Source organism: Varanus komodoensis, unplaced genomic scaffold, assembly GCF_004798865.1.
Source record: "Varanus komodoensis strain SLA01 unplaced genomic scaffold, ASM479886v1 scaffold15, whole genome shotgun sequence".
Lineage (NCBI taxonomy): Eukaryota > Metazoa > Chordata > Lepidosauria > Squamata > Varanidae > Varanus > Varanus komodoensis.
In genome coordinates, this window is record NW_025335440.1 from 20,767,215 (window position 1) to 20,790,072 (window position 22,858).

At 46.8% G+C, this 22,858-nt stretch overlaps 1 protein-coding gene across 3 annotated transcripts; it reads left to right on the top strand.

Moving 5' to 3' along the window:
* Window positions 1–564: 564 nt before the first annotated feature.
* Window positions 565–22,586, top strand: MAP3K8 (mitogen-activated protein kinase kinase kinase 8). Of its 3 annotated transcripts, none has more exons than XM_044424931.1 (8): window positions 565–7,702; window positions 9,431–9,795; window positions 13,568–13,732; window positions 14,244–14,505; window positions 15,273–15,379; window positions 16,273–16,425; window positions 17,948–18,194; window positions 20,406–22,586. In XM_044424931.1, the coding sequence occupies exons 1-8, from the start codon at window positions 7,684–7,686 to the stop codon at window positions 20,507–20,509; spliced, it is 1,422 nt and encodes a 473-aa protein (XP_044280866.1). In that variant the 5' UTR covers window positions 565–7,683; the 3' UTR covers window positions 20,510–22,586. The 3 variants fall into 3 exon arrangements, with proteins under 3 accessions (XP_044280866.1, XP_044280868.1, XP_044280867.1); XM_044424933.1 differs by having other exon boundaries at window positions 565–782; XM_044424932.1 differs by having other exon boundaries at window positions 565–778.
* Window positions 22,587–22,858: the final 272 nt, after the last annotated feature.

Below are 22,858 nucleotides of genomic sequence, written 5' to 3' on the forward strand. Positions count from 1 at the left end.
AAACTGGCGAAGATTTTGAGAGCGCAGGAGGAGCGCAAGGATTACCTTCGCCCTTGCGCGTCTCCTGCGCTTGAGAGGCTGCCTGCGCTTGAGCGCTGTGGCTTCCGCCTTGGGCTGCGCGCTTAGTTTCTCTGCGGGCGCAGCCGGGCGAGCTCGCACAGGTGGACGTGAGTGCAAAGGCGCCGCCCGCGTGGCTGTGCGGACCCTGCGCCGAATCCTGTGCTCTCCCTCCGTTCTCCCATTCAGGGCAGCGGGTGGCGGCTGCGGTTCGCTGAGACCGCCTTGGCACCGCCCCCCATTATGGGTCCCGCCCCGCCGCTCCAGACCCAGGCGACACCGGCCGCCACTGGCCCAGTTAATTAACTTCGAACTAGAGGGCCGCGAACTCGCCGGAGCTGGAAGTGCGCCGCCGCCGCTGCCGCCTCCCCTGCGCGGCGCCAAGGCCGAGCGAGCGGGCCGGGCGAGGGAAGTCCCTGCCGCGCCGCCGGCCTCTTTCGGGATACGGGAAGAAAGCGAAATCGAAAGCGGCGGCGCGGCCAGAGGAGCTGGCGCCGGGCGAGTCAGGCGCCTCAGCGCTGGCCGGCCGGCCGCTCCGCCCCTCGCCCGCCCGGAACTTTCCCGTGCAGGCGTGACTCGGCGGCGCTCAGCCTGCGCCGGCACAAGCGTCTCGGGCAGGGCTGGCAGGTGGAGCGAGATCGCGCTGCCTCTCGCCCGCAGCCCCGCCGCGGAGGGACGAACACGGCCGCCCTCGAGCGGGGCAGGGACAGAACGGCGCTCGGTGAGTAAGTGCGTGGCCGGTGGCGAAGGAGGAAGGCTGCGAGCGCGACGCCGGCGCTGCTCCCCAGGGGCTTTCCCCCTGTTTCTGCTCGGCGCCTTGTGCTTTTCTGTTGTTCTTCGGCTTTGTTTTAGTCTATGGGATTTCACATATTGCTACCTGGACTACGATGTATGCTGGCATATAAGCCTCGGTTGCTATGTTGACGGCTCAGCTTCATTGGCGTAATCCTAAGCACATTTAGTCAGAGGGAAAATCCTACAACTGCAGGCATTCCCCATCTGGATTTTTTATTTTTTGGTGGTCTAAGCTCGTATAGAATTGCCCCCTTAATTTGAAAAGGCGTTTAGGCGTTCGCAGCAAACCTGTGGCGGAGGCAGGCTACTTGTAATTCCCATTTTACAGCAGGGAAAGCTGCGGCTGAGAGCAAAATAGGATTGCTGGCTGAGGTTGGCTTAGACATACGGTTGTTTTTATGGAACTCGATGAATCTTGCCTCTGAATGTAACCTTAAAGCAGTTCTTTTTTCAGTGTGACCCTTAAATCGGTATCTGCTAAAGACTTATTTGCATTACAAATGCCTTCTTGTCTTCCCCATTGGAAGTCATCAAGTTTCATCTTAGAAGCACGAAGGCAATTCTAACGTCCTGGCAGAGGACGATGGATATTAGTGTGAACTAGGAAATCCCCCTGCTAACTCCCAGTCACTAGATGACTTTAGGTAAATTCCTTGCCCTTTGGCCTCGAACGGAGCCCACCCCGGTTGTAACATGAGAATAATAATAATGTTCTCCGGTATAGGATTGTTGTAAGAATTATTGAGAGGGTTTGTATGGAGTTTTTCTCTCTGCAGCAAAATGCTAAGGGGTTGTTCTTCCCGTGATTTTTAACAGCAGAGGCTGCCTACTGTAAGTGTGCTTGAAAATCAAGTGGTTTCATTCCATAGAATATTAACACATTCTTAGCACAGCGTCTCTTAGTTTCGTGCTCCACAATCACCACATTCCAGTAGATGAAATACACTCACTTGGGAGATGCAGAGTTTGTCACCAGTCATGTCAACAAATTCTTTGATTAAAAACAAAGACAATTTGGCACCTTTTGCTCAGAGGACACAGTGCATTGAATCCATGCCAAGGTAGCTGAAGTTGAAATCAGTGGGACAACCTACTAATGATTTGACTTGAAGTCCCATTGATTTCAGTGGGAATTGAGCTTGGTGATGATCCTGATGGTGCATTTCCAGAATAATGCAAGTAGCACCAGAGACAACAGAGGAGGGAAAAGACAGTGCAGGGGTGGGGGGGGGGGGCAGCATTCTCCAGCCTGGGCCCTTCCAGATGTTTTGGACTGCATCTCTAGTATTTGTGGTCATTTGTCATACCAGCTGGGACTTTACGTGCTTGCATGAAAGGGAAGCCAAAGGGAAATTAAGTTTTGGAGGAGAGATGGGGCAGCAGCGTTCAGGTGTTTGGATAGAGAGAGAGAGAGACCATATTGTTTGCACATTAGAACTTTGGATGGGGATTGAGAAGCCAAAACAAGGAGGGGAGAGAGAGAACTTGAAAGAGGCAGCATTGCAGAAGTTGAATCAGTAAAAATTGCATGCAGAAGTTGCAGGCATTTCTTTTCAGCTTGCTGTTTCTTCTTGGCTTTCCTCATAGGTGAATTTGTATCAAGAAGAGTGACAGGCAGAGTTGATCAGCTGCTCCCCTGAGCTAACTGGAAAGTGAAAGTCACCTTTTTCTGTTTCTTTGGGACATTTCACTGGGGAATTCTGGCTTTCTAAGAAGGCTCTGCACCTATGTCTCCATGGATATTTCTTTGAGTGTTTGAGACTCCTGAATTTCCCAGGAAAAGTAAGGAGCTGGTATACATTTGGCAAACCTTCCCCAACCCAATGCCCTCTAGAGGTGTTGGACTGCAGGTTTGTCATTCCCAAGCAGCACAGCCAGTGGCTGTGACTTGGTGGCTGCAGCCGATCACGTCTGGAAGCCACCAGGTTGGGAAAGGCTGCGGTGCTACCATTGCCATTTGAGGAGAGCTTGTCCAAGAGCGCTTTGGATGCAAAAGGTCCCCGGTTAGGATGATATCAGCAGCTCCCCAAGACCACAAACAGGTTTTTCTCATCTTTAATAGTCAATAATATAGAGTGACTGATGCTAATCTAGGAAGAAGAATGCGCTGCCTCAGTAAAAGGCAGCCTCCTATGTACAGATGCCTAGCTGGGAAGCAGGGATAGTATCATCTGCAAAGTTTTGCCTTGCTTTTTGAGTGGAGTGGGTCAAAGCATGTTCACAGCCTCAGCCTCCCATGCCGTGGCTGTCTGGATGCTCCGGTCCTGAGTCACTTGCTCAGAGCTGGTTGCATGAATCAGAAACGTAGTAACCAAGAAGGAGGAGGTTCTTGCTTCAGCAATGAGGTCATGCTTTTGCTCAAGGGTGGTGTGCAGCACCTGTCCCATATATGCTTGCTCTTGTCTTGCTTCATGGCTCTGTTGCTTCTAGAAAGCAGGGTCTGAAGATCTATAATGCAGGCATTCTCTGGAATTTATAGATCCTTCACTCACAATAGAACTGAAATTCCATGAAATTGCTCAAGCTTTTGAGTTCTGAACTCTATCAGATTAGGTGGTACAAAACAGCAAAGTGTGGGTGGAAGAAGTGGAAAAGTCCATAGACATCTGACCAGATGATGTTGGCTTTGTGGTCTGCAGTTTAGATAGATCAGGGGTGGCAAGCTTTTTGCCCTCCAGATGTTTTTGCTTACAACTTCCACCTGCTCTAGCCAGAACATTTGAGGAATGCTGCTCTACAGCCAGTGGCTGGCCCAACTAAAATCCTTTTAAGTGACTGAGGCCCAATTCTATCCCTGCTTAGACAGAAAAGGGTCCTACAACAACCGGTTGTGTGGTCTGGGGAACGCTGGGAGTTATACAACGCTTTGTGTCTGAGCTTGCAGTCTTTGTGGTGTGCAGATGGTTGCAAAGGTTGGATGCACCCCACGAGGCCTGAAATAACCTCTCTTCACGTGTCGTGGCCTTTTTCAGGAAGTCACCCCACCCTGTCCACGTTCAGCAAAGGGGAGACAGAAGCTCAGAAAGGCCGTGCTGTGGTTCAGTTGCTTCAGCTTAGAACTGATTTTGGGAGGGGAAAGGGTGGAATGCAAATCAGTAAATGGGTGGAAACGCTGAAGGAGCTATTTGTGTTGCTGCAGTCTGGACACTGAGCAAGAACGACTCCAGGAGTCTCTCTACTGGGCTTGTCAGCACTCAGCTCACAGGCCACAAGTGCCACATGGCCGCCATCACTGCTCTGCTGCTGAATCTGCCATAGGGACGACCCCCCATTTCACTTTAAAATGAGGTGTGCAGTTCTGTCAAGGGGTCCCCCACTCCCCTTGCACAATGGTTGCCATTTAGCTGCAGAGGGAAGGGCTGTACCACTCAGGTGAATGTAAAACTAGTAGAAGGCCGACCCATTCTGCAGCATGGATGCCCCTTCTCAGAAATGGCTTGGCCCTTCCCAGAGCTTTGGGGCAGAGAACCATAAAAGGAATAGACATTTTCTGTGGTCAGATGACATCCATGAGTTGGATTCTGAGGCCCATGAACCGAAGGAAGACGGTCTACTTCTGCACAGTGCAAGTGGAAGGGTGCTCTTATCATCATTCATGTGCTGCTTGTGGCTTCTTGTGGAGGCATCTGTTTGGGTCATGCGTGGACAGGATGCTGGGCTAGATGGATGTTTGGTCAGGTCCAGCACGAATCTTCCTGCACCCTGAGAGCTCCCTGCTGGTCTGCCCAAGGATTGTTGATCTGGCATCACCCTAAATTGACACAGTTGGGTTCACTGATCAGACAAACCAGGCAAAATACGTCGATAGCAGTGCCAAGGGCTGCTTTCTTATCCACTGCCAGATTAACCTTTGCATTGCCATTTTAGGCATGCTGATGAGAACAATGGAAGTTGGAGGCCAAGGTTCACTTGGCAAGCCCCTGAGCTCAGGTTTCCTAGGCATGTGACCTTGATGCATTTAGAATCCCTCCTGTGACCTTGTTACACATGAAATTCCTGGGAACTTACTGCCGAATCAGCACTTGTTGGAGAAGTAGAAGGTCAAACTATTCTGTAGAATTCTCAACAGTGGCACCAGGATCCTGTAGCGTTAAAGAAGCACTAAAGGAGTTCTTTCACTGGTGGTATCAACCTGTGCACAGTAGTCATCTGCTGTAAGAGTTGACTGGGGATTGTGGGAGTTGTAGTCCAAAACATCTGGGCCGCAGGTTGAGTAAGTCTGTTACAAGGTACACAGCAAATGTTATACAGCAAAGGGAATTGTGCCATGTTCAAAGCTAAATGGCACTGGTGATTTGACAGCTCTTTAACAGCTGCAGTGTGCTTCTTCTCGATTCACAGATGCCAAGAAGCCCTACCAGTGCTGTCCTTTTACTGCCTGTGATATTTGATTAATTCTACATCTCTGAATTTTATAAATTGTAAGATCTCTTTGCGTACAAGGAAGTTTTGATCTCTTACTTGCGAAGTAAGTCTAGGGAGTTATTTCTGAAGTTTAGGGATTTTTTTCTGTTCACCTGGCAAGCAGGATTCTCTTTGTATATCTCAGTTCCTGGAGTGCTAAAGGGGAACTTGCATTAAACGTTCCAACTGGGAGCATTATTTTAGCCTTGCTTACATTGGCCAGGCTGAGGGTGGGGCATATATACTAGCCTTCATATATATCCAACTTGATGCCTTTCAGATGTGTTTGACTACAATGCCCATGTTGGCTAAGGATGGTGGGAGTCTCTCTTCTCTGGAGAGAACCAGGCAAAGGAGGTTAGGGGCTTGGGACAAACATGTCTTTAGGCCAGGGATGGGCACCTTGTGGCCCTCCAGTTGTTTTGGCCTATAACTCCCATCATCCTTCCAATTGGCTATGCTGGCTAAGGCTGATGGGCATTGCAGGCCAAAACATTTGGAAAGCCATAAATTGCCCACCTCTGCCTTAAGTAAAACCATAGCCAGCAGCTTTCGGCCAGACTGGCCATTGTCCCGATTCTGTGTGTGCAGGCTTTAATATACACATAACTGCATCACTTTGGATCGTATATTTCAGGGACACAGCAAGTGCTAGATGTGAAGTGTACCAATATGACATTTGAGTTGCAGGACTAGAGAGCCAAAGCTGCAAAAGTAAGCAAGGCAAAACATCTGGACACCATAAAAGCATAGATGACTTGGGAAAACCATCCTAAAATAGGGGTTGGAAATGATGGAACTTAAATAGTTAGAAACACTGTGAAGGGGTTCACATAATTGATTTTTTTCTTTTCTTGAGAGAATACCCTCCCATTACATAGGTAGCATGGCACCTCTGTCTTAGGAACCTATGACATCGTTAGTCTGAACAATCTGAGAACTGGTGGTGGTGGTGGTGAGCTTCAGCGCTAGACTCCTTACTCTGCTTTGAAATGGCATCATATGGTTGAAATCAGCCTGCCAATGAGTGGGGCCTTCCTTCTTCCGTTCATTTCCATGTGTGTTTCTCATCCCTGCCTCTTCCCTTTATGTTTGACCCAATTCCTGAGCATTGCTAACTGCTCCCTACAGAGGTACATTTGGGCCTGATCTCTTTGCTGATGTGGGGCTGCCACACTCAGCCATAATATAAACCTTTGACTTAGATTCTGTTGCTCCTGTTCTCCCAGTATCCCAAGAGGAAGTTCTGCCAGAGCTCTCTAGCCCAGGTGATGCAGATAAGCATCTTGGCCAGAAACCAGAGCTAGGCATGCTGCCATAGCTGGGCATGCTGCTCACCGTCTGACAGCTCCAGTAGATCAGGTATCACCTGTCTGACCTTGGGAGCAGGTAACTGCTCTCTCTCTCTCTCATTCTCTCTCTCTCTCTCTCTCTCTCTCTCTCTCTCTCTCTCTCTCATTCTCTCTCTCATTCTCTCTCTCTCTCTCTATCTGTGTCACTGTCCAGTTGTCAGACATGTGATCGTGTTGAGCAAGCCAGGTGAGTCAAGAGACATTCAGGCAGATAGGACAAAATGTAGCCCTCTTTCAAAGGAAGGTCATTTTTTTTGTATTTATTTTTCATTGTGCAATACAAAAAAAACCAAACCACACCATTACAAAAGACAAGTGGCAATATTTGCATAGTACTAAGAAATAGTTCCATAGCACCAGTTACATTTATATTGTGCGTTTATTTATTATTTGATCTTGTATACCTATATGTTAGTATGTAGCAGAGCATACTGTTGTTATTAAGAATAATTACACATATACTTGGACAAAGGCACCCCAAATATCCATATATTGATCTGTTTGTAAGTTATGCTAGAGACCTCCTGTTCAAAAATAGTTTCACTTACCCCATGCGCTGTGTTATTCCAGTTGGCCATTTGTGCTAAAGAAGTCTATTTTTGATTGTATTTCGATGCCTGAGATTGAGATAATCTCAATTTGTGATGCATCTCAGCTTTCCATTGAGAATTACCCTTTTCTCTGGAGAGTTCTGATTTAGCTAATGATTTCGGTGCCAGAAGAGCTCACCACAACAGAGCAGTTCTTCGAAGATGGGTGCAGTTTTATAGAAGTTCTGCCATTAACACCAGCATGCTGTCCGCAATCTGTGAACTGATGCTGGGAGATCTGACTTTTGCTTTTCAATATAACACCAGAAAAATGTCTGGCATTTTTGCTGCTGGTAATTGCTCAAGCTCCGCTTCCTTCTTCCCAATGTGAGTGTGTTGTCCATGGAGCTATGCGTGTGTTGGGGGATTTCCAGTCATCTGATTGTCTAAAATAATGCAATCCTTGTTTTTCCAGGTTTTTAAGGAGTGTGTTATGAATAGGAAAGTTCCTTCTGATTGTGGACTGGGAGGTGCTTTTAGTTGGCATGTCAGTTTTGGATTCCTGTAAGTTCGCATCCCATTCCAGTTCCCTTACTGAAACTATGTCAAGAATTTGTATTTTTTTAAAAAAGGAAACAAAAGAAATACAAACTGGAAGGAAAGTCCAGAAAGAACTAACCATATGATATAATTTCTATACAATTGCAGAACTCCCATAATGTGGAGGCCTGCTTCTTCTTTTTAAAGCTGCACTACATATTTCTGAAAAACGCTTACAATTTTGCAGGCAGATGGCATAATATCAAGAGTATTTCAGCCATAGCATCAGGTCTTTGTTGTAACACAGAAAGTAGCAGTGGTGCTTGTGGGTGAAGTAAGTGGGCACAATCCAGAGGGAGCCCCATCCTTTCCTTATCTTCCAGCCACCATTTCTGCAATGCAAGAGAGGGACTGTGCCATCTTTCAGAGGTCTCCTCCTAAGGCAGAAGTTCTGTTTCTGGGGTATTCTGAACCTTGTCAGCATGGCTGCACCATGGATTGTGTCAGCTGGGAAGCTGCAGGCATTCCTTGGCTAGTTAAAAATGTTTTAATAAATAAATAAATAGTACTTGAGATTCGTGGTATGCCACACAAGACATGCCCACCCTGTAGCCTGTGCTACTTGATACTCTGTCGTCCTCTTTCTCTGTGCTGACAGGCTGCTTATGCACTAGAGTGTGCCAGAAAAAGCACTGTATAAATAAATAAAAATAAGAACAAAGGCCAGGCAGGTTCCAGGCAGTGAGTGAAACAAGTAGTGGGACTTTCCCCAGCCCTAAATATTTTTTTGGCGGGTTTTGAAGGCTTTTTTGTTTTTTATTTTTTAAGTTGGGACTTGAGTGGCTACCCCCATCCTCCCCTCTCTTCTCAGTTCTTGGTGCTGGCATCACTTTCTCTAGCTCTGCTGTTTGGATGGATGTAGGTGAGGAGAAATTCAGGACAGAGTCTGTCCCCGTAGGCTTCACTCCTCTTGCAGAAGCAGCAGTACAACTTCAGGAAAAAGGTGCTCAGGGAAGGATTACCTAGGGAGCCATTCCACCTTATACCTTAAAGAGTGGCTTTACTTATTCTCCTTGTCCAACAAGAGAGCGCTGCCCACCCTTCACCCTAACCCTAGCCCTCCACTAGCCCAAGGGTGGACAACTTGTTGCCCTCCCAATTTCTTGGCCTATTGGCTTTGCTGCCTAGGGCTGATAGGAATTGTAGGCAAAACATCTGGAAGTCTACAAAATGCCCACCATTGCATTCAACCCATTACAAGTTTTATCCTGCTTTAGCACTACTGGAATTGCTACCTGCACATAAATTTGCTTTTTGGTTGTCCTCAGATAAAGCATTCATTCATTTATTTATTTATAGTTTTTCTATGTCATCCATTACTAAAAAAGTCTCGGGATGGCTTACAAGGAGCAAGGAGCACAGACTCGTGAAATCTATGATAATTTAATAAACATTTAATCCCCTTGAATTCAGTGGAATTTAAGCTTGTGCAACTCTGGACTGTGCCCAGTGTCAAAATCTCTCCCAGTCATTTTAGTCCTGTTACTTTAAAGAAGTGGCTAAAAGCTTGTGGATGGTTGTTCATAAAACTATGTGCAAGGTTGCAGTCTATGAATATGCAGCTGTTCAGTTTTCTCATGAGATGGATGTTTGTTCCACTAATTATTACCTAGAATCTAAATCTCTTATTTTCCCTCTTTAAGCAGCTTTGGACTTTTATCTTGCATTTTGTTTTTTGCTTGCCAATTATAGGTAGAGGAAGGAGAAGGGGACGGACAGCAATGGAGTATATGAGCACTGACAGTGACCAGAAAGAGGAGATTGACTTACTGCTAACAGACTTAAATGTGTCTGATGTGATCGACATCATGGATAAGCTTTACCCGAATGGAGACCTGGACGTTTATGAAGATGGCCTCCTCACACTGCACCCGGAGAAGAACAAAAACAAGGAACGTGCAGACTCCTTGCTGTTCAACAGGAGAGAGGTGTCCTTGTTGTCGTCCGTCAAGTATGGGACCGTGGAAGACTTGCTTGTGTTCGTGAATCAGGTGTCCAACATGGCAAAGCAGTTTTGCCGGCCCAGAAGACAAGAGTCCGGGATCCTATTAAATATGGTATGCTGTTTCCCTGAAATGCTGGCTGTGGTCATGCATGTGCTTATTTGAGTTGGAGCACTCCTGCAAGCCGTGGGATTTGCTAATCAATACGCTGGCTTAAAGGTGGCGGCCTGGAGAGCTGGGGCCAGCCAAGCTGGGCCACACTGGTTCATGGATTTGTTGATGTTCCTTCCCTGCTTGAAACTAGCCCATCCCATGGACGGGGGCGGGGGGGGGGGGAGTGCTTGTTTTCCCTGCCCACTCACCCTGCTTCTGGCTTCCCACAATGGTCAGATACAGCCTGCGTGCTTAAATTCCAATATTGGCAGACGAAACTCACAGGGATGTGGGAAGTTGCCTGATACTCAGTCCATCTTGCTCAGTGTGGACTGGCAGAGACCCGCCAGGGTCTCCATCAGGGTCTGTCCTTGCTCTGTCTGTAAATGGCAAGGACTGAGTCTGGGAACATTTGCGTGTGAAGCAAAAGCTGTACCACTGAGCTGTAGCTCCTCTCTGGATTTGGTGAGCTACTGGAAATTCCTGAGGAAAGCGATGGCACAATTTTAACTGTATGTGGCCCTTTCAAGGACCTCAGTCCAGCGGTAATTTCCCCCACCCTTGCCAGCATTTCCAGTGTCTGCCTGTTCAGCCTGTATCAAGGAGCGGCGTTATAACAAATAACTAAGGGTGCAGAAGTAGGGCTTTTTCTGCCTAAACATACATAGGATTGTACCATAAGAGGAATCCAGTTTTCAGAGGAACAGCTGAACTAATCTGTGCAGCAAGAAGAACAAAGATCCCCATGGCCCCTGCTAGAGGAACACATTTGTTCTGGCATAAGCTTTCGTGGACAGAGCCGCCGTGGGACGCTCTGTTGTTTCTTGAGAGAGAGAGAATTCGTGAGTTGCCCATGCCTGAGCTGGATTTCTCAGCAGTCTGGGGAATCTTGTGCTCCCGTTCTTGGATCCAGTTGAGGACGGTACAGCTATAGGCCAAACTCTCTGAATCTTGTGGGTTAAATCTGCATGCTGAAGATGGGCAGATATCATTGGCCATTGAAGGCATGCTTTGCAAAGCTGCTGGGAGAAGAGCAGTGCAAGGCAGTTTTTGGGCCTGGACTGGCACTGCTGGCCGCCCTGTTCCGGAACCTGGGAGCAGATTCTTCAGTGTGGTGGTTAGTATGCAATGTGCCTTTGCAATAGAGAAGGCTTTGAGTATAATGCCATTGATTCAGCACAGCCTTCCTCAAGTTGATGCCCTGCAGATGTGTGGGACTGCAACTCCCATAACACAGAGCTAGCATGGCCAGTGCTGGCGGCGGGTGACGGGAGTTGTAGGCCAACACCAGATCAGGGAAAGCTGAATTAACAAATGTGAGGCACAGATGAACCCAGAAAGCAACCTTGATCACACCAGGTGGGGAGTGTCTTTTTCCTGCGATGTGCTAATGACCCACAAAAAATCAAGCAAAGGCTGCAGCTGGTGGTGGAGCCAAGTCTGACTCTGAGCGTGTCCGGAGGCAAAAGTTGGCTGAATTCAGGTCAGGGATAGTGTAGCTGCCACCCACCACGATATGTCACATGAAACGAGGCTGAGAGCCTCATGCGGCCCCAGGTCATCGGCTCTCTCCAAGGGGTTGAGTAAGAAACAGCATCACTGCTAAATGTAGAGCTCCAAAGTAAGGCCAGGACAGTGTTAAAGCACTGGATGCTTGGCTTTAGGTGCATGACCAGGGCTAACCCACCTGGTACTGAAAATGCATGGCACAGACCAGCCATTCTGAATTAAATGCTATCTTTTTTTAAAAAAAATGGAAGGTGGGATCCCCAAAATGTTGGTGATATGCACAGGCATGAAGTAAAAGGTCGGAGAAGCAAGACCCACAGGCAGCATGTTGCCACGCCTGAGGACAACCATGGCCTTCCTTGCAGTTGCCACCACTGGCCCAATTTTCTGGGGTCACAAAGAGTTACCGCTTTGGCTCAGTGAAGACACCTTTCCAAGCTGTGCTTTGCATAGACTGTAGCTTGGAGCCCAGACCATAGTTGGAGTTTCATGGAAGCCAGCGCTGGTGCTCCTTGGCTTTCTCTTGTTTCAGTTTGGCAAGGACTCCTTGTCTCCAGACACAGCCACCGCTGGAGCTTGGTCAATTCAGAAACCACATTAACACAAACCATGGTTTGCACACCCATTAAACCATGTTTGCTAATTCTCTGCGATCACAATGTGGCAATGCAGCCTTTGCTCTAAAGTATAATTAATTCCCTTAGTTTGGGGTGGTGTAGGCTGAAGTGTGCCCTTCCCTTTTGATTTGTGCTGTTAGTGTTGTCACTGTTCGTGTTGTTAATTGGGTGTGTCTGTTGTTTTCTTTAGTTCTCTGGGTCACACATGGCCATAACTATTTATATTGGGCACAGTCCAGTTCTGTTCAGAAAGACTTTTAATCCAGTGGGCACCCTTGCTAATGGAACAGGGAGATTTCTCTTTCCAGTTCTGAAAATCCAGCTTATAGGGATCGGGGCCCACCAGTGCAGCATGGAAAATGGAACGGGAGGGTGGATGGGTGGTGGGCAGCAGAAAGGTGAACAGAAATTTGCCTTCTCTCTTCTTCTGTAAGCAGAAGCCTCTGCTCGATATTTCTGATGAAGTTTGCCATAGCCGGAAAAGTTTATGCCATAACAAATGTGTTCATTTTCAAGGGGCCGCAAAATTCTCTGTTGTTTTTGCGAAGTCCAAGCCCTTCTGCAAAGGGAGAGTCTCTTGCTTTTTGTGGAAGGGCACTGCCGGATGCAGCCCATACAAATGTGCAGTTCCATGCATGTGTACACAGAAAAAGATCTTCCAATTTCAAGAATCCTGAGAGTTTTAGATTTTTTTCTCTCTGAACTTGCACAGAATTTTGCTCTAATTCACTTTTTAGAAAAGAAAACACCTGCCTAATTAGCGGATGGTCGTGGTGGTTCTGTTTAGCTGATGCAAAGATTTTTAAATTGTTAACTAATCCAACCATTGACTAGTCCTGGTAGTCTTATTTTCACCCTTCAGGAATTCTGAACTTTTCCTTGTGTGAAGGGATTTGTTTGAAGGATCTATCCTCAGGGTTTTGGCCTTTTGTTGTTTCAATCTGCAATTCAATCCTTTATTGGAGTAGGTGATGTAATGAGATTGTCTATCTCTCTGCTGATCTGCTCAGTCTATTTTGGAGAAATTGCTTCTTTACCCACCCACTCACCCACTTTTCCCCTGCACAAGCTCTGATGGAAAGAAATGTTGAAACAGACTGTTTACCTTTAGTGAAGCAACCGGCCAGCAGGTTCCAGGAATGAAGGAGCAAGCTACCAGGTGGACTCATTACGCAAATGCTCCGTATTAGTCTATCCACCAAGCTGTTGTTGCCAGACAATTATGTGCCACTTATGCAGGAAAGCAGTCAAATCACAGCCTGGAATTGTAAATATTTCCAGGGTGAACTGAACGCATTGCTCCACACGCTGTTCCCATCTGATCGTTCTATATAAAGACTGCTCCTTGGGTCATGGGGCTTCTTTGAATTGAGAAAAAAAGGCTCAGGCAAAGTGAAGTTCTGTTATGGGAAGGCCATATCTTGATGGAAGAGTGCATGAACATAGAAGGCCAGTACGAGAGTAGATGGCATTCAGCTAGACAAGCCAATAGTCTAATTCAGGCTGTATCTACATACCCAGTTAATTGACTATTCTATCCGAGTACAAGTTGCTGGTTAAAAATGGACTTGTTATCATTTCACCCCATCTTAATTTTTTAAACATAGATCAATCCCAAAAATGGACGCTATCGGATTGACTCAGACGTGCTCCTGTTCCCATGGAAGCTCGCCTACCAAAATATTGGGACTGACTTCATTCCACGAGGAGCATTCGGGAAAGTCTACTTGGCCCAAGACACTGAAACCAAAAAGCGGATGGCTTGCAAACTGGTATGGATTTCCTTTCTCGGTCTCTTTTATGTTGGGGCCACGCCAGGGTTCACTAGGCTTATTCTCTGCCTCATGCAGCTGAACTGCCACAGGAGGTAGCGATGGCCACCGACCTGGACAGCTTCAGAAGGGCGTTCAGCAAATCCCTGGGGGACTGGGCTGCCGAGGGCGACTAGTCCTGATGGCTCAGTGCTACCTCCCGGATCAGAGGGCTGTTCCTTCTCAAGACCAGTGCCCTGTTGCCCCATGTCCTGCTTGGGGGCTTCCCAAGGAACACAGAGTGGGACTAGGTGGGTCTGATCCAGCACGGCCCTTCTTCTGGTACCAGCGCAATAAACACTGGGCCTGTTGTTTTGTTGCCTTTGCGAGGGAGGAAAGTGCAGTCTAAATGTAGTTTCTCCAGCAGCCACATGGTGAATGCAAATACATGCCTTGAACTCTACCTGAGCAGCTTCTGTCTCGTTCTTGTTCTGGCTGCATTCTTAAATCTGCCAACATTTGGTTCCTCTAGGTGCCAGTGGAGCAGTTTAAGCCATCAGATGTTGAAATCCAGGCCTGCTTTCGCCATGAAAATATTGCTGAGCTGTATGGGGTCATCTTGTGGGATGAGACGATCCACCTATTCATGGAGGCTGGAGAAGGAGGCTCGGTCCTGGAGAAGGTGGAAAGCTGTGGGCCCATGAGAGAATTTGAGATCATCTGGGTGACGAAGCATATCCTCAAAGGCCTTGAATTTCTTCACTCCAAGGGCGTTATACATCAGGATATAAAACGTAGGTTTGCCTTTTTGGAGGACCTGGCCTTCCCATAAAGCCACTAGCACTGCATGGTGTCAAAAGCCTCTGGTTTAGAGCTTGTCCTTAAGTTGGTGTCTTATAAACTGTCCAAGAGAATCCTGGGGCTCCTTCAGAGATTTTCCTTGTTTATGATGACACACTCTCTGTCCCTTTGGATCTGCAAGGTCCATTCGTGCAGCAGTAACATGACACGGTTAAAAACCTAATAAAAGAGCAATGTCATAAAAATGACAGCAGTGTAAAGTATGTCAAAGCCAAGCAGGGCAAGGGGTGATTATCCGTAGCCCCTACAATTTTATGTAATGGCAAAGTCTTAACCAGCTATCATTAGTAAAGTTGCCCAATGAATCTTCATATGAAGGGAGCATAACAGTAAGTGCCCTGTCTTGTTTAGGCTGCCTTGATAAACTAAGTGGTAGGAAATAAAGATACATATCTGTTAAATAAGCAAAAGAATGACCTGGTCAACATGTAATAACAACCCAGAGTATGAGTTGTTGAATCTTGGGTTGTCATTATATCTGAACTCTATGGTTAACTGTGGGCTAGCTGGGGGTTGTTAATCACGAACAACTCAGGGGGATAACCTATCGTTTGTTGTAGTGTTGGAGATTCTGGTTTGCTAATTTTTAACAACCCATAGTTCAAACATACGGCAGGGTTTGCATGCGGTGAGAGTCAGTCCCATGCTGTGTTCTGTGGTGCGAGTTCCCGAGAGCTCATTTGTCCCCTTTTGTTTCTAGCAAGCAACATTGTTTTCATGTCAACCAAAGCAGTTCTGGTGGATTTTGGTTTAAGCGTTCAAACCACGGAGGATATTTACTATCCCAAAGAGCTCCGAGGAACAGAGGTAAGGAATCCATGTGAGAAGCAAACCTGGCTGCCCTTTCACTTACACCCTTGTAGTTATGAATAAATGAGGAAGAACTGATTGGGGAAGGCCCAGTTCAGTGAGCAGATCTGCTGTGATCTCCCATGCATTGCTATGGTGAACTTCCCCAGTGGATTGGATACCCCTTTTCTCTTTGATAAGGAAAACAAGTTTGAGTTGGACGATCAGACATTGAGTAGAGTCACTGTTGTTTGGGATGGTACAGAAATGAGACTTCTGTTTAGTTACGTGACATCCCTCTCCTCAAAATTTTGCAATCTAATTTGAAGGCTGCCATGTTGGTCTAGAATTATTACATTTCCGTACCACGTGTAGTCAAAGCTTGTCTGGGCAGTTCAGAGCATTCGGGTCACCCATCCAGATTTCAGCCAGGCCGAACCCTGCTTAGCTTCCAAGATGAGGCAAGGTCAGGCTGCCAAGACACCTCTGCTCTGCAAATGTAGGGGCGTTTCAGATGTAATGCAGGCCATGCTTTGGCACTATATGAATGAGACAAGGAGAATTTTTCGTGAGTGAAAGCTTTTTAATTGCGCAAGCCATCCCAGAATGCATTGCATTGCAGCAGTGGGTGATCCCTTGCTGCTCATTTCCCGCTCAGCTACTGTGAGGGCTGCAGCCAAGCTCGGAGAGAACAGGGAAGTCTGGGTGGGGAGGCACTGATGTCAGCATTCCTGCCGACACAAGGATGCTGGTGCGGCATCCCTTGGAGGCCTGGCTGCACTGCACCACTTGGCAAGCCGTTGGGCTCCCTCTTCCCCATGTCTCTTTCCAGTGCCCTCTTTTGTACAGCAAGCCCTGGTTGGCCTTGATGATGGCAGGGGACTCATCTCCCCTCTGGATTCCCTTTGCAGATTTACATGAGTCCAGAAGTGATCCTCTGCCGGGGCCACACCACAAAGGCTGACATCTATAGCCTGGGAACAACCATCATTCACATGCAGACGGGCGTCCCGCCATGGGTGAATCGCTATCCTCGCACGGCATACCCTTCCTACCTGTATATCGTAAGTATAGATGTGTGTTGGTTGGTTGGTTGGTCTCCCCCCTGCCCCCCCCCCACACACACAGACAGAAAAAGAGAGAGGGTCTTTGGATTCAGCCAAAGTCTAAATCCACAGGGCCAGTTCAGACAGCTCTAACAAGAGTTAGGGTTGTCTGAATTAAAGCAAGGCTCCCTGCCATTCCTTAGTTTAGTTTGCTTCAAGTAAAAAAAAAATACCTGGGAGGTTGCCATCCTGGAAGAGAGCGGTTTTATGTTCGGGAGCTCCAGCCCCATCTCTGCCTTGTGCTTAAGATCTGGAGCAGGTTACTTTTCTCTCTGTCTCGCCAGTCTGCTTTCTGGGGAATGAAGAATTTTGCCGCTGGCTGTGAGAGGGCCCACATCACTCCCACCAGGCCAATGTGCCCATCAAGCCCAAGCGTTAGAGCCTGTAACCTGGGCCTCCCTGCGCCTGCTTAGCAGATGGGGAATTTCAGTTATGCTCCCTCTCCTACAACTACAGCTCTTCTGAAAATGAAGCCCCACAACCGGCCTCGCCCAGCATGTGTCTGGGAGGAGTCGCATGGGCATTTAGGACAGCATTTGGCTCTGTGAGCCCCCAGTTGCAGTCTGGACTGGTGCAGCCCAGACTCAGACTGAGCTGCTCCATGGGGAGAAAGCCTCGTCCATGTTGGTCTGTCAAGGAAACTGCGTTGCTGGTGCTTTGATCTAATGAACTGCCATGAGACTGAGGAAATATGAGCAAGAAGGGAGACTGATGACGTTTGTTTATCTCTGGTCTGAGAGGGAGAGGGTGGAAAGTGCAAGCTGTGAAGTTCACAGGCCGGATGTGAACTTCGGAAAAAGGATCTGGCCACGCGGGAATGAGCTCAAATGCCAGCCCCTTTCCAAGATCATGAGCTTTGCAAACCGCAGCTGGGAAGGGGGGAATCTCATGAGCATAGCTCATTAAAAAGCAATCTTCCTCTCCCTTGAAAGAATTCTTCCTATACAGTAGCACAAATGGAGCACTGAAAAGAATTAAATCTTGTGCAGACTTCTTTCAAGGAGATCAGGTATCCGTCTGGTGTGAGCCTGAGGTGTAAAGCCGCTGCTTGAAGCGTGCTGGCAGCCTGGGAGTTTGTGGGGACTGTGTCACGTCAGTCCGCTATTACTCACGCAGTGCCAGTCAGCGCTCCTTTTGTGGCCCCACACCGGATCACCCTCTGCCAGTTACTCTGTGTTCCTTTGCCTGAATGACGGAGCTAGGGCTGCAAGGCCTCAGCATGAACTTGAAAGCTGGTTTTTGGGTTCCTTGTTTCCGCACAAAACTGGCTTCTTGTCGTGGAAGAGTGGCAGTTTTCCAAAGCATGGGTTGAGGCAAGGAAATTCCTAGGGCGGTGTCTTTACAAAACCCAAATGTCAAAACACCCCCTACCCTTCACACACACACACACACACACACACACACACCATCTCTCAGAGCTCCTCCTTTTGCTCTTGGTTAGCATTGCATTAAAAGCTCCTTCTTTTGATTCTTCGAGCAGATCCATAAGCAAGCCCCACCCCTGGAGGACATTGCTGAAGACTGCAGCAGCAGCATGAGAAAGTTCCTGGAAGCTGCCCTGGAAAGGAACCTGAATCAGAGGCCCTCGGCCACGGAGCTGCTGAAGCATGAGGCTTTGCACCCGCCGAGGGAGGAGCAACCTCGATGCCAGAGCTTGGATTCAGCCCTCTTTGAAAGGAAAAGGCTGCTGAGCCAGAAGGAGCTGGAACTGCCTGAGAACATTGCTGGTATGACACGAGCTGTCCTAGCGCACGCCTTTTCCAGGCAGCTTCTGTGCTTATGAGCAGGTTGAGGTTTATGGCGGGGCTGCAGGCGCTTAAGCTCAGGCTGCAGATGGTCAGCTCCAGGCCTGCCTGCAATTGTGGTGCGGCCCTACAGGAGTCCTGATGCGGCCCATGCCCACTCCTCAAGCACCGGCCATCTGGCTTCAGGGCAGGTTCCCCCCGCTCCAGTTCTAAAAGGTTCACCTGCCTTTCCTACAGCTCGGTTACTGGCAGTGAGAGAATTAAACAAGACACGTTGGTATTTTTGGCCATGGCCCTTCCCACTGCTGGAATGCTTTTCGGCAATGGAATTTGGCCCTTGGGCTGAAAGAGGTTCCCCACCCCAGTTGAAGGACTGAGACGTGCTGGTTTCAGAGACTTAACAGGACAAGGCAGGCATCCCACAAGCTTTCAACAGGATGAGGATTTAGCCTCATTTCTGTAATTCCTGTAAAATCAGTTCAATGTCAAGCTCAGAGAGTCATCCAGGAAGTTCTTCAAAAGTATTTTAGAGATTCCAGAGTTGTGAAAGACATTTTCATCAGTATCTGCAACATTAGTTCTTGTTGTTGTTGTTGTTATTTTAAGCGACACATTGAGAGAAAACAACAACAGTACACATCAGCGTTAAAACAACACTGTGCCATGCGTGCCTTTTTAAATGAAGCAATTCTTAAAAAAAAAAAAAAAAAGTGAGCCAAAGCAGAGGGTTAGTTGCAGTCAGGCTTGCACACAGCAATAGGCACATTTCCCAAAATTCGATCTGACAGAGGAGAAGTTTCCCATTTGCATCACGTTGCTGCCCTCCTCTGAGGCAGCTGCTAAGAAGAAGTGGCAGCATCCAGGCACTTTAACGGTGCAGCCCTGCACGTGTTTCTTTGGAAATGAGCCCCAGCTGTGTCCAGTGGGCTTCCTCCCGTAACAAGTGTCTCCCAGGTTGCAGCCACTTCTCTTATGGCCAGTGATCTAGTGGTGCAACTGCCTTTTGCCCACTTCTCTCCACCTTGCAGCACGAGTTTGTGGAGGACTGGAGTAGCTGGTGGGCACTCCTGCCTGCCTCTGCCTCTACCATCTGCTCACTGCTCTCGTGTTCAGCAGACGAAAAGCAAAACTGCCTCAAGATACAGAGGACCTGTACATGTGCAGCAGAGCCCGTAGGAGCACCATGGTGCCATGCTGGGTCCTTGACTGATAGAATGCTTGCAGGAAAGTTGGCCGCCATGGAGAGACTGTGCTGCTAGACAGCCCTCCCAGGGGGTGGTTCGATTCTATTTAGTAGAGGGTTGAACCCGTTGGCTTTCTGGGCCCCTTGCAACTCTGCTGTTCTGTGGGTCTGTGACTTACAGAACAAAAGCATCCTCAATGTAATTGTTTCTGCCAAGGAACTAAGGGGAGAACACAACAAGAACCCTGCTCTTCTCTGGAGGCCTCTGGAGTGCAGCATCCCATTTCCCCCAGAGGCTGGCCAGATACCCAGAGGAAGCCCACCAGTGCCCCTCCTTCTCTTGTTCCCCCGTCATGCTGCTGCTGATCCTGGAGGTGGTTCAGAGCCATCAGGACTTCTGGCCATTGGTAGCTTCAGTCTCCGTGACGTTTGTCTAATTCCCCTTTAAAGCCAAGCTGGTGGCACATCCTGTAGTACCAAGTCCTGCACTTGATGTGCTGCGTGAAAAAAACACTGAGTCTTCTCTTGCCACTCAGAATCATGGGATGACTCCAGGTTCTGGTATGATGAGATAGGGGAACAAAACTTCCCTATGCACATTTTCCACATCATGCATAATTTGGTTCACGTCTACCATGGCCCTTCTTCCTTGCCATATTTTCCAAACTAAATTTGCCTCTTTCCTAAACTAAATAGGCCCAAGGTTGTAACTTTTCCTCAGAGAGAAATTTTCTGAACCTTTTCCAGCTCTGCAATATCCTTTCTGAGCTGCAGCACCCAGAATTATACAGTGTTAGGAGTGGTCAGAGCCATAAACACTCACTGTGCTTCATCTTTCCTGAGCAAATTTTGCCTGTTTTATTGTAAAGGATCGTAACTTATCGTCATGAATGGAGAGAAGCCAAGTTAGTAAACTTAAGCTAGAGTGGAACAAAAATAAGTCATAGTCAATTGATCTAAAACAAGTCTTATAACATGGTCTCTTTTCTTTTCAAATATTTCATTATCAGATTCTTCAAGTCTTGGGATTACTGAAGAATCAGAACTGCTAAAGAGACAGCGATCACTGTACATAGATCTTGGAGCATTAGCTGGCTACTTTAACCTTGTATGAGAACCAACAACATTTGATTATGAATAAATCTGAGAATCTCCAGTGATGGACAGAAGGAGATCTTTTCTCTTGTACAGCTTTGTTAAAGAAGAAGAAAAAGATGAAGAAAAAGAGTGCAATGCTTTTTATCACTAGAAGGATTTTATAAAGCTAAGCCTTTGGGGAGTGCTGACTAATTACCACTAACGAGCAAACAAAACAACGGAAAGTTACTTGTTCTGGGGAAAATATTGCTTCTTGGCATCTGATAAGTACGCATCTTTTGAATGCATACAGCATGTTGTATTCTAGTCAGTCCTGCATAGAGGAGAACTGTTCAGCAAAGAACAACAACCCAGAGTGTGGACTGAGTAAGGATTGTTGTTAAACCATGGGCTCTCATTATGTTACAATCCTCGTACTATGGTTTAACTGGAACAGAACAGATAATTGTTGGATTGTTTGCAGTTAACAACCTATGGTTAAGTCATGGTGCAGAGTTCACACATAATGACAACCCACAATTCACCCACCAACCTATATTCTAACCATACTCTTGATTGTCAGTATATGCAAACCAGGTCACGGGAATGAATGAGACTTAAGTTAGATTAAAATTGTGTATAAATAGGCACATGCCAGTCCATATATAAGAAAGCAATATGCATTAAAAATAGAGACCTGGTTGGTGGGTCAGAATAGGTAAGTTAAGGATATGTCTGGATCTCCCCCCAGCCCGTGCTGGCTTGGTGAACTTTTCTAATTGAGATTTATTAAAGTGCGTAATAGATCAGTTCTGTGGTTGCTTGGTAACAGAGAGCAAGCTTCATAGCTATGTGGCTTTCGGTAGAGACGCCCTGACTTCTCTCCACTCAGAAAATCTGGTTTGTAGCATTAGGTTGCCTTTGCAAAGTAGGACTGAGGCTAGTTGGAATGCAGACTCTCCTCTGTCCACTCTCATCTGGCCCTCCTCATCCTGCATATTTTTGCTTCAACCAAGAGCCACAGACAGGAGGTTCTCTAGTCCTCCACACCCAGCCTCCCACTTGCTCCTATTAATTGCTTGTTTTCGACGCCAGGGAAGGCAGCTCACTGTTGCTTCAATCTTTTTTCGGAACCTCCTTTAGGTTCCTTACCATACTTCTCAGGCTTTCTTGATGCTATTTCATTGCGCTCACTGGGTCCTTTGGGCTTGGACACATTGTGAGTTGCTTTGTTGGCCCAAGCTCATGTGGGGAGGCTCAGAGCTGATGTTTTTTTCTTGACCCAAGTTGGAATGCTAGGACAGCATTTGCAAATGCTGCTATGTAAGGCTTCTGGCTCACATCAAAGTCCTGAATATCTTTTACCAGCTGACTGACTCTGGTGGCTTTTGAACAGATTCTTAGAATCAGCCATCAGTCTGTTGAGCATATGAAAGGTTTTTATGACTTAGGCTGCTATGGAGAAAGTGCTGGAACTGGCGTCCTAGAGTTGGCCATCTTGGGTGAAGTTTTCTGGAATGTTCTCAAAGCTCATCAACATGGATGGCAGTTGTGCAAGAGCATGGAATATGCTCTGGCATATCAACTGAAATGGTTTTTAGATCACAAAGAAATAGTAATTGCAAATGTAAGGCATTTGGAGTATGTTAGTAGAAGAATATTGCACAATATTCAGAGACTGATGCCAGTTCTGAAGATGGGTTAATTTATGACAGTGGGACTCCATGTTTTAAGAAGAAAAACATGTGTTTGAATGTCATGAATTATAAATTAATATAAGTTCCTATGGAAAAAAGACATCCTTTGCTGTTGAAGATACTGAATATATTTAAAACACTTTGTTTTGGATGGCAGTAAAATTGTTTCAAGAACATCTTTTGTTACATCCCATGGGATGAATCTGTAAACTTTTATAAAACAATCCAGTACTGTTTTAATCACTGTTGTGTTTTTAAAGTAGCATACTATGTATGTTGTAAATAGAATTCTTCATAAAGTGACAATGCTTTTGTATATATTTGTTTAACAATATATTTGTATTATTTTCTTCCGGTCCTGATTCTATTAGAAAGCAATCAAATATTTGAAATAATAAATCCAGGAGTTTCTTCTAAGCATTTATTCGCTCATTTCTTCTCTTTTGTGAGGCTCCGTGTGTGTGTGTGTGTGGCCTGTGTACATTGAATTTGTGGGTGTGTAAGTTGCATTGAGGAGTTGGATGAAAGTGATATGAAACTATTTGGACTATCCCGTATTTCTCATGGGGCTGCAGACTTAGTCATGTGTGCGATCAATCCACTGGAATAATTTGTGACTAACTTGTTCCATGGATTCCAATAAACTGACTCTTAGCATAAATAAATCTGTATCCGCCCCTTTGTCAATT